The following is a 10848-nucleotide window of genomic DNA, read 5'->3' as shown; positions in this document are numbered from 1 at the left end:
TATTTTATGGCCTCCGCAATACTATGTTAGTCATTCTAAACAAATACTTAGTTTTGCAAACAAAAACAAATAAATACTATATTATGAGGTTGTTTCATTTCCCTTATTCCCTAGCACGGGAAAATTCAAGATGGCAATTTAAAAGGAGCTAAATCCTTACCAAATGGAAGATGGGATGCAATCAGAATTAAAATGACTCCTTTAAAGTTGCAGCTGTTATCTTTGGCCAACAGGATCAAGTTACAAAACATCTGTATAAAAACAGGGTTCAAATACAGTCAGTGAAAAGGAGCTGAAAAGCTGTTATTCTGTAGACCAAAGACAGGGAGAAGAAAACAGAACAAGAGCTCCCTAACTGGAAACAATAAAGATGCTTTGTCCACATGTTAGTTATGACCTTTTTTTGTTTTCCTGTGATATCCTGTTGATATAATATCCAGGTCCCTTGTGGACATCCGCTGTTTGCCAGTCAGAAGAATGACTGTTTTCTAGTTTCACTTCAGCATCTTCCCGAGTCACCAGCACACCTAGTATGTCTGGAAAGTTTGCAGGAAGCAGTGTCAAAGAACAACCTTATCAGCAGAAGATCTGAACGGAAGAGAAGCATGGACATAGGAGATCACATCTCGTGGTAACTTAAACAAATTTCAAATACTATCTCAATAAGGAACCAAAGAGTAAGGGCAAAAGTTTAGCTAAATACTCAACGAAAGAACATAGGAACAGTCATACATGATCAGACACAGAGTCCTTTTTACCACTTTCCTGTCTTTTGACAGTGACCATCTAGAGTAGGTTTTAAGAACATAGGGTAAGCATGAAGCGCTACTTCCCTAGAATATTCCCCAGGGCTCCAGAAACATACATCAGGACTTCCTGAGCCAAAGGGGATGTCTCTGGATTTAATAGTCCTCAATAGCTTTTTCTTCCATTTGTTTTCTAGACTTCTCTTGAGCTCAAGTAAACTTTTAGAACCCACAAAATCATGGAACAAGGTTTTCCAAAGGTCAAACACATCCTGTGATGAGCAACCTCCTTTTGTTCGTTTTTAAGCCCACCTTTTCCCAAGTTTCATTTGGTGCCCATCAGTCTTACACTGAAAGTAATCTCCCCTCACTCTTCAGCCTTCACTATGCCTGAAGAGTCTGAGTTAATTTAACTGTTTCTCATGCAGGAGCTGTTCCACATCTCTGAATAACTATTTACTTTTTCTGGACTTCTTGCAGTGCTCTACCTCCTTCTGGAGATAAGATCAGAATTGTACATAGTATTCAAAAACATAGGCACACCATGCCTTTACACCATCGCATAATGATGTTCACTGCTTTGTTCTCTAGTTCTTTCTTAGTAATTCCTAATGTTTCATTTGCTTATTTACCACCACCAAGCCTTCAGCTGAGATTTTTCACAGAATTGTTATTATGCCAAGATCTTGCGCCTAAGTGATAAATCACTTTTCTGGACATGTAAAGTCAGGACTGGTTTTCTTCTATTTGAAGCACTTTACATTTATCTGCACTGAATTTCATCAACCACTCACTTTGTATTGTAAAGTCTTACTGAAGTTCCTCTCAGTCACATCATTATTCACTGCCTTTTCAGATCCTTGTAGAAATTCACACATTGACTCTTTCCACGCATTTTTTGTACTATCTTCTGGCTTACTACCTTTTAACCCGGTGTCATCTACCCATGTGAAAACTTCTCCTCTTATCCCCTGGCAACTTAGTTTCTTCAGAAGCTTTTGCTGAGAAACTTTGTTGAATGTTATTTGGAAGCCCAAGTAGACTACATGGACTGAATCTCTCTTCTCCATGGGCTTGCTCACCCTTCAGAGGACTCCTAACAACGTGTGTGGCAGGACTTCTTTAGAAAAACCCTGTTGATTCTCCTAGCACACCACTTTTCTCCGTGCCCACTAGTTCTCTTTTTTAAAGTTTTCACTAACTTGCCTGGTAAAGATATCAGGCTTATTGGTCAATAGCTCGCAAGTACTTCTCTAGCCTTTTTTTTTTTTTTGGATTGACAACTACTTTGTCATTCTCTGATATCAAAGCACTTCTAAAGTGAGATGCCATGCACGACCACTAGTAGCTCAGCTGTTTAAACCGTGATCTCCCTTGGAACTCCTGGGTGAGTATCCTCTGGTCCTGACAGTTCAATGCTTTTCATTTTAGCTGTTTCTTTCATAACCTTTTCTACGGACACTACAGGTTGAGACATATCCTCTGATAAATCCCTCATAAAATAGATTATAAATATGAGAATCTTGCTAAGTTCCTCCACAGTGAACACAGAACAAAATACTCATATCATTTATTTTCTAGAACCTTATCTTCTCTGAGCAATCTTTTTTACCTTGAGTGTCCGCTGGCTCTGAAGACTTTTTGGCAGGCTTCCTGTTCTATTTTGATTGAAGGCAGGACAGTCACAGTTATTGGCAAAATAATCAAAAAAGGAACAACAAGAGAACCAGCCAGAACAAACGTTCTAGGATACAGGTAGTTACCTGTATCTATGTATGTCAGCAGCTATGCTGAGGTCTGCAAAAAACGCTGTCAGGTTTCTTAGAGCAACTCTGATACTGCCAGTGCAGTAAAGTAAAAAAAAAAAAAAAAAAAAAAAAGGTCTTTCATCTAAGTCCGTAAGTCCGTAAGTCCGTATGGAGATGGATACTAATTGATAGTCTCTGTTAATTTTATGTCAAGTTTAATTTTGCTGCCTTTGATTTTTCTTAGCATCATGAATCACTTCTCCCCTCGAGTAGCCGATAGGGGAGATTTCCAAATGGAGACCTGAAACCAGGGAGGCCTCAGTAAGGAGAGTCAGCGCCATGAGCGCTGAAGCCAGCCAGCCGACATCCGACACGCTGGGCCACCTGGAAAGCCTCCACGTGCTTCTGCTAACAGCACTCATCCCCCAGCTCAGGGGCAAGAAGAGGGATGACAGCTCCGAAAGAACAGGAGTGGAGTCCGCACAGCCTTATGACCCCAATGTGGATTCCTGCTCATGAGAAACACTGCTTCTCCCAAAGCACTGTGCTGAGCACTATATACTCGGGGCCCCCAAACGTGCTTTATACCTTGGCCTGGCTAGGAGAAGGCCCTGAACGTGCTGAACTGCAGCCCTGGCTGAGGGGGCGCTGCCATTAATGGGTGGCACCGGGACCACGGCCAAGGCCGACCACGTCCACCACCAAGCGCTGTGCCCAGCCGCTCGCCACCCGGGGGCTGAGGCGGGGGAACGCAGCCTGCAGCTCCGTGCCGACCGTTGGGCCAATGACAGCACCGTGGCGCGCAGGCCCAACGGCCGGCCGGCCGGCCCGCGCCGCGCCCCCTGGGCGCGCAGCCGCCTTCCAGAACCTTCCCGCCGCCCCGCCGCACGCGCCCGCCGCGGCCCAGGGCCGACGGAGGGAAGACGGCGCCGCCGCCGCCGCCGCTTTGCCATATATGGGCACGGCCGGAAGCACTTGCGTCATGGCGTTGGCTCGTAGCGTCTCCGCGGGGAGTGGAACGTCACGTCCCTGACGTGCCGCGCGCCTCGGCGCCCCGGCAACCAAACAGTAAACAGCGCGGCGGGGAGGGGACGGGAGGGCGGCGCGCGCAGGCGCAGACGAGGCAGGGGCGCTGCCGGGCCCGGGGCGGCGGCGGCGGCGAGCAGCGGCCGGGCCGGGCCGAGTCGGGCCGGGCCGGGCCGGGCCGAAGGGGGTCCCCGCGGCGCTGGGCGCCACCCGGCCCGGGCGGGGGCCGCGGCCGTGTGCGGCGGGGCCGGCCCGTCCGGCCCGGCAGCCTCCGAGAGGCCCCTGGGCGGCCTGCGGGCCAGGGACTCGGCGCGAGCCCGGCGGGCCGCGCTGGCCCCGCGGCGGGCGGCGGTGCGAGGTGGGCGCCGTGCCCTGGGGCTAGCGAGGGCCCTGGGGCCACCCTTTCGCCCTTCGCTCCGCCGGGGAGAGGGGCACCCCGCCCCAGCGGGCGGGCGGCAGCGCGTCGGAGCCGCCGTCCGCGCGGCGTGTGCGGGCAGCCCTCCTGCGTCGGGGGTTGCTTTCCCCCGCGGCCGTTCTTTATTCTGCCCTAAACGTATTGGAGGCTCTTTGTGCCGTTTCGCTGCTCTACTTTTTTGTAATTCACCATAGCCCCTCTTCCTGGCATCATGTGGCGGTTTCTGTTTCTAAGAGTTTATTACAATACTGCCCTCAATGGGGTCGGGAGCAAAGGAGGTGTCAAAAATAATGCAAATATTGCTTGTTTGTCTTATCATCGCGTTCCATTGTTTTGTTTCACAAAGCTGCGCACCAGTATCTGTGTGATGTATCAGATACCATTTCTAATTGAGGCACATGTATTTAATTCATTCCAAGCAGTGATTTATATGCTGTGTTACTCCCCCTCATGGCTCTATTGAAGTCAGTGGCAAGATTCCCACTGATTTAAGTGAGATTTCACTCCGGAGTTCTCAAATGCTAGGAAGCAGATAAATCACATCCACAACATGCCATAAATTTAATCTAGCACATCCTGAATTGTGGATCGTCCCTGGCTGAAAGCAAAGAGTGATGTTCGGGCTGGAGCCTGGGGTTAAACATTACATGTCTCATGCAGTGCCACCCCTGAATTTGACATCATTGCATAATAAATGCAAAAGTTGGCACTCGCCCTTGGCACTTGCTATAGTTGCTGTCTGAAGGAAGAAGCCTTAGTTAGTCTACAGGACTGCTTTCTCTCAGTTATATGAATTCCACCCTAGATTTTTGCATTACCTTGGCTTTTGATCGTGAGAGATGATGGGCCAAGGATCACTCTTGCTTACTTGGAGGGAACTTACTTTGGGAATCTAAAGACCACTGCTGAGCATCAGGTGTTTTCGAACGCATATGCAGGCTTTATTAAGGCCTCTGAATTTTCCAGCTGTGCACCTACCAGGCCTTCAGCAGAAGGCATATTGTCATTCCAGATTTACTGACTTCATCAGGTTACTTGTCACATGAGTTGCACCTTCTTGGAGCTGCACCTACATAACTGCTTGAGGGTCATTGCTACTGTGCATTTGCTGTGCCTGGGTGTTACCCTTGTAAACTAGAGTGGTAATGTGAAAGTAGCTACTTCTAAGTGGGTGGCATCTCAGTAGCAACTGGGGTCAGTGCTGAGGATCTGTTTGAGTCTTTTTCAGTTGTCAACACTGCCTCCAGTTTAATGTTGAAAGATGGGAAGCTGCGTGGGTAATACTCACTTTTGCACAGGGCAGGCCTTGTTGTTGAGCAAGCTGTGAAGCTGTAATACGCACTACTGAGATGAGATATATCCTGTGCGTGCCCTGACTGGGGAAGGGATGAAGAAAGCAGAGCTTGCTGCAGTGACCAGGAAGCCTGGGGTTACACAAACCCAACCCTGAATGCCAGAGACTCCTCCAGCCTGCGCAGATTTCCTGAGAGCACAGGGTCAAGGTGACCTCTAGTTGGACCCACATGCTAGTGCAGGATTTCTGTGGCACCTCAAGAAAGAGGTTCTCAAGAGCTGGAGCAACAGTCCTGGAGGCTAGCAGGGAGGCCTTGCTGCTGCTCTGTGGGACTCTTCATGTGCTGCTGCTGCCTTCACCCCTGTGTTAGGGAGGGAGCAGGAGATAAGTGCTCTGCACACAAGGGCGACCTGCCCCATCCCAGTTAGGCCTGCCTGGGGGCATACATTGCAGTGTGCAAAGCAGCAGGAATGACAAAAAGCAGCAGCCCTTTTAAAATAACTGAGGGAGGAGAGGCTATGTTGCAGCCAGGGACCCTGGGGGGAAACACATTCCCAGAGCAGGTGGGCTGTTGACTGTACAGCCTATATTTGTTCTGTAGCAAAGGCAGAGTTAAGGCTAATAGAAAATGCAGGGGAAGGGAAGGGTCAGTGTTTTGCCACATACCCATTGCAGCCCAAAGTGAGGGAGCAAGAAGAAAGCAGGTGAGCATGCCTCTCTCCCCTTAAGGCTGGAGGAATATGCTTAGTACTACTCCTGGGGTGCCAGACCCAGCCCAGGGCACCAGTTTCTAGGCTGCTGCAGGCAAAAAAAACCCAAAGTTGTGCTGCTAGGGCCACTGAAATGACAGGGTAGACCCCACTCTGGCACCAGCCTCAGCCATTCAGAGGCATGAGCTCTCCTGCCCTTCTTATCCTCTTTCACAGGAGGCCCTAAAGTTGTTGAGGAAAGGCCCCAGCAGGTGAAATGCAGAGGTACAAGGGCAGAGAAAGGACAGCAGGCCAAGGACAGGCATCCCCAGAGGGAGAGGGGGGATGGGTAAGGTCATAGAAGAGGAGATCACCCTGGCACCCATCCCAAGTGCCCCAGCCCTCTGACAGGGGGCAGACTTGTCCTTAAGGGCATTCCCACCCTTGCCCCTGGAGCACCCCATGCCTCAGACAGCTAGCACCAGGCTGCAGCTCATGAATCCCAGCCCACGTTACAGAGAAGGGAACCACTTCTGGGGGTCACAAGGAAGTGATGCAAGAAGGCAATGCAAGGACACCTCCAGCATTCAACTTAAATGCTTTTATTGACAATGTCTCTGAACAATAATAAGCAAACAATGCTTAAGTCTCATTCAAATTCACTTTCCACATGTCAAAAAAGACCTCAAGGTAGAAAAAAATAAAATAAAAATATAAATATCTGATAATCCATCTTAATAAATAAATTAAAAACACAATAAAAACGTTTTCATGGAAAACTTATGTCAGAACATTCAGACCACCTCAACAATGCATGATCAGTAAAGTTACAATGAACATCAATGTAGAACTACAGTACATGGATATAGCTATTTATCTACCTACTAGAAAATAAAATAGAGTCTCTTCCCCCCCCCCCCCACAGAAGATGGGTCATTGCTAAGTCATCAGAACACGATATTGCCAGGAACACAGTTATTGTTAATCAGCTGCACTAGATACGAGTTGGAGATACCCAGCACCAGGTTAAATCCCAATAATTTAAAACCAAGAGATTAATTAGTTAATGCTAGTGATACTAAGGAGGGGAGGGAGTCACCAACCCAGCCATGTGGGACATGCTACAGACTACCAGCTCTCATGGGTGGGCCATTGGGGACAAGACAAATTCCATGCGATTTGCTACATCTCTGGAAGAGGTACGAGGCCTCAGCACAGGGCGCTCTGCCAGGCCCCAGGGTGCCAGGCCAGACAGAGGGGGCAGCGGTGGTGGGGCCCTCCCCGGGCCTGGGGACCCGTGGGGCACAGCGGCAAGTCCATGGGGGCGCACGGGCAGGGGAGGGGGCCCGGCAGGTCAGTCAGTACAGGGGCCTTAGGCCACTCACAAGGCCAGCAGGGTGGGGGAGCTGAGAGAGTCGGACGAAGGCTCATTGCTGCTGCTGCCCTTCCGGTGTGCGGCAGCGCAGCTGGGGAAGGTGTCCGCCTCGGGGTAGGTGAAGACAAAGGTGGAGGTGTAGGTGCTGGGGCAGGGGGTGCAGGTCACCACGGGGGTGCAGAGGGGCTCCAGCTCCCCACTGGTCCCAGCACCCAGCGGCTCCCAGTCTGACGCATAGAAGGAGGAGGCCCCAGGCAGGTCCATGTCAGGCACCGAGCGGGAGGCCTCCCGTGGCCCTGTGGCAAAGAGCAGCTCATCGAAGGGCTCAGCCTTGAGCTCCAGCCCACCTCCGCTGGTCTCCTTCGGTGGTGCAGCCGGCAGGGCCTCAGCCAGCAGCGGCAGGGTAAAGGCTGCCTCCTCGGTGGCAGGGGGACTGGGGGCACCCAAGTCCAGCGCGGCAGCGGCTGCCAGCTCCTCGGAGAAGCGCAGCTCCTCGGGCATCTTGCAGGCAGGTCGGTGGGCTGCCAGGATGAACTCCAGCTTCTCCTTCTCCTTCAGCAGGTTGGCTATCTCTGCCTGCAGCGTGGATTTCTCCTCCTCCAGCTGGTCGGTCTCCTGCAGAGAGAGCGGGCTGTCAGCCAGGGCCAGCCTGGTGCCCCGACCACCCCCGGCCAGGCCGGGACCCCCCTGCCCCCCCGACCGGGCCACACTTACCGCCTGCAGCGTGTCCGTGAGCTCCCGCCGCCGGTTGCGGCACTTGGCCGCTGCCATCTTGTTCCTTTCCCGGCGGATCCTCCTCTTCTCCTCCTCCTCCGGGGACAGCTGCAGGCAGAGAGAGGCCGCTGAGTCGCGCTGCCAACCCCGTGCCCCGGCAGGGGCAGCCCCGCGGCCCGAGCCCCGGCCCCCCCCCCCGACCCGGCCCGACCCCCCGCTCACCTGCTCCACTTTGCCCCTGCGGCCGAGGCTCTGCCCGCGGGCTCCCGGCGCCTTGAGCGCGGCGGGCCGGGAGTAGGCGCCGGCGGGCGCCGCGACGCCGTAGGGGTGGCCGCGGCTCTGCGAGGGGGCCACCGAGGAGACGAGGGTGGGCTGCACCAGCCACTGCAGGTCGGGGCTGGTGGAGATGGCCGTCACCGTGGGCACGAAGCTGGCGCTGGACACCGCCAGGTCGGCGCAGAAGTCCTGCGGGGCGGGGGGGAGAGGGGGGCGGTGAGCGGGGCGGGCGGCAGCGCCCCGGGCCGCCTCCCGCAGCCGCCGGGGCCGCGCCGGCCGCGGCGCCGCGCTGCCATCACCCGGCTCCACATGAAAAGGAGCTGTTATAAATATCTCTGACGTCCGCGCTGACGCAGACGCCGCTCCGGAGTCTCCTCAATGAACTCGCGTTTTATCAATGAAGCCGCTTTACGCACCCGCTGCAGAGCGCAGCCCGGGCCACGGCTCCCCGCCCGCCCCGCCGCGGGGGCCACCCCGCCGCCGCCCCATGCGGCCCCGGCCCGGGGGCAGCCCGCCGCCGTCACGCCGCCCGGTCCCGGTCCCGGCCCGCGTCCCCCCCCCCCCCCCGCCGGGGTGTCCCACTCCTCCTCCCCCCCGCCGCCCCGGCCCTCACCTGCGGGTTGACAGGCGAGCCCATGCTGGAGAAGGAGTCCGCCGGCGACGGGTAGTAGGTGAGGCTGTCCCCGGCCGGAGAAGCGCTGCTGCAGCGGGAGGAAGGTGCCTCGTAGTCACCGGTGAAGCCCTGGTACATCATATCGGCTCGGCTCGAAGGGTGCACACCCGGGGCCGTGGGAGCGGAGTGTCCTCAGGCGGGAAGGAAAGAGGGAAGGAGATCGGGAAGGCCGGCTGCGCCTGTCCGTGCCGCCACCGCGTCGCTCCGGCTCCTGCTCCGCCACTCGGCTCGCTCTGCCCTGGAGTACCGCGCCGCGCCGCCCCTTTTATACCCTCCCGCCGTGTGAAAAAGGCCGACGTCACTGGGGACGCACCACCCGCGCCCGCGGGGGGGGCCGCCGGCCCCGCGCCGCCCCGCCCCGCCCCGGGGCCGGTCCGCCCGCTCCGCCCCCACCACCTCCCGCGGGGGGGCCGCGCCCAACGGCCCGGGGGGGGGCGGGCGGCCGCCGAGCGGCGCGGCGGGGGGAGGGGCGGACCGGCGGCGGGGCCACCCCCCCGCGCGCGTGCCGCGTGGTACCTCCCGCGCGGCGTGGTACCGCCAAGCTCGGGAACCCACTGACGCAGATATCCTTATATGGGATACATCCTGTGCAAGGGGGTGTGACTGACGGGAACCGCTCCAGGCTGCAGCCAAGTGCGGCGGCGGCGGCGGCGGCGGCGGGCGGCGCGCCCCGCGGGACTGGACTGGACGGGACGGGACGGGTCGGGTCGGGTCCCCGCCGGACCGCGCGCCCCCCGCGCTCCCGCTCGGCTAGAGGCGCCCGCACAGCGGGCTCGGCGGCACGCAAGGGCTCGGGGCGCAGGGCCGGGCCGGGCCGGGCAGCCGGAGCGGCAGTACTCCTCCGAGGAACACACGTCTACTTTTTTTATTGCAAATAAATCCCGGCGCTGGCATCGAGCGATTTCTGTCTGTAGCCCGGCGCTGGAATATTACAGGCTGTCCATGTGGAAAATCTAACCTACTCCATTTCCTGCAGCGAGGAAAATGTTACACTCATGTGGCATTATTTACTTTTCTATTATATATGCAGAGAAAGAGCCGAGAAGGAGGATAATGACACAGGGCGCTGGGAAGCCTTGCCAGGGGAGCCTGCGGGGCTGCAGGGCAAGACACGGCCCCCAGGAGGGCTGGGAGAGCTCGGGAGCAGCGCCCGGGGGTGCCGGGATGCCGCTGTACCCCCAGCGGGTGGGCAGGGGGCCACCAGGAAACCACCAGCAAGGAGCAATGGGTGAGGCTTGTCCTTTCCCCTAGTTTGGGTTTTGTTTTGATCCCGGTTGCAGCGAAGCCCGGAGACACCCACCCACGACGGGGATGTCAGGCAGCCCTGGCTCAGGTCAGGCAAAGCTGGGAGCCAGACCGCAGACTCGCCTTGCACGGGCGCCAAGAGATCGCGGCTATAGATAGTAACAGGGAAGCTGCAGCAGCAAGCATGTTTACAGCAACAAACAGAGCCTGCAGCGCAGTCTCCAAGCAGGAGCGTCACCCAGCCAGGCTGGGATCCTGCTGGCAGCCTCTCCCGCTCTTTGAGCTCATGGGCTAAATGCAGCGCCTGCTGCTGCTGCTGCTGCTGCCGCCGCCGCTGTTGCTGCGCGAGCAACCTCCGTTCTTAGAGATCTGGGCCACGGGGGCGGGAGAACTGGGCCAGCTGCTATTTCTGCGCTGCCCGTCAGAGCGGAGGGGACAGCCAAGGACTGCCGCGGCGCACGGCCCGCTCCGCTCGCCAGCAACGGCCCATGGGCTTCTCGCCACCTCTGCGCCAGCCCAGGGGCTGGTCCTGCTCCAGCCCAGCGGCTGGCCCCAGCCCGGCGCGGCGCCCAGGGCTGCACTCTCCGGCCAGCCTCGGCCCCGCGCTGCCGGCAAAGGGGTCCGTCCTCGCCGGTGAACTCGCAAAG

The 10848-nt window shown here is 56.4% G+C and overlaps 1 protein-coding gene across 1 annotated transcript; it reads right to left on the bottom strand.

Annotated features, from left to right (window-relative positions):
- Nucleotides 1-6504: 6504 nt before the first annotated feature.
- On the bottom strand, nucleotides 6505-9197 carry FOS (Fos proto-oncogene, AP-1 transcription factor subunit). The gene is made up of 4 exons (XM_068946595.1): nucleotides 8897-9197; nucleotides 8230-8472; nucleotides 8008-8115; nucleotides 6505-7908 (listed from the first exon to the last, which is right to left on the bottom strand). The coding sequence occupies exons 1-4, from the start codon at nucleotides 9035-9037 to the stop codon at nucleotides 7300-7302; spliced, it is 1101 nt and encodes a 366-aa protein (XP_068802696.1). The 5' UTR covers nucleotides 9038-9197; the 3' UTR covers nucleotides 6505-7299.
- Nucleotides 9198-10848: the final 1651 nt, after the last annotated feature.

This window comes from Struthio camelus, chromosome 5 (assembly GCF_040807025.1).
Source record: "Struthio camelus isolate bStrCam1 chromosome 5, bStrCam1.hap1, whole genome shotgun sequence".
In the NCBI taxonomy this organism is placed as follows: Eukaryota; Metazoa; Chordata; class Aves; order Struthioniformes; family Struthionidae; genus Struthio; species Struthio camelus.
The sequence above is the reverse complement of the archived record's forward strand: the minus strand, read 5'-3'. Positions and strand labels throughout refer to the sequence as shown.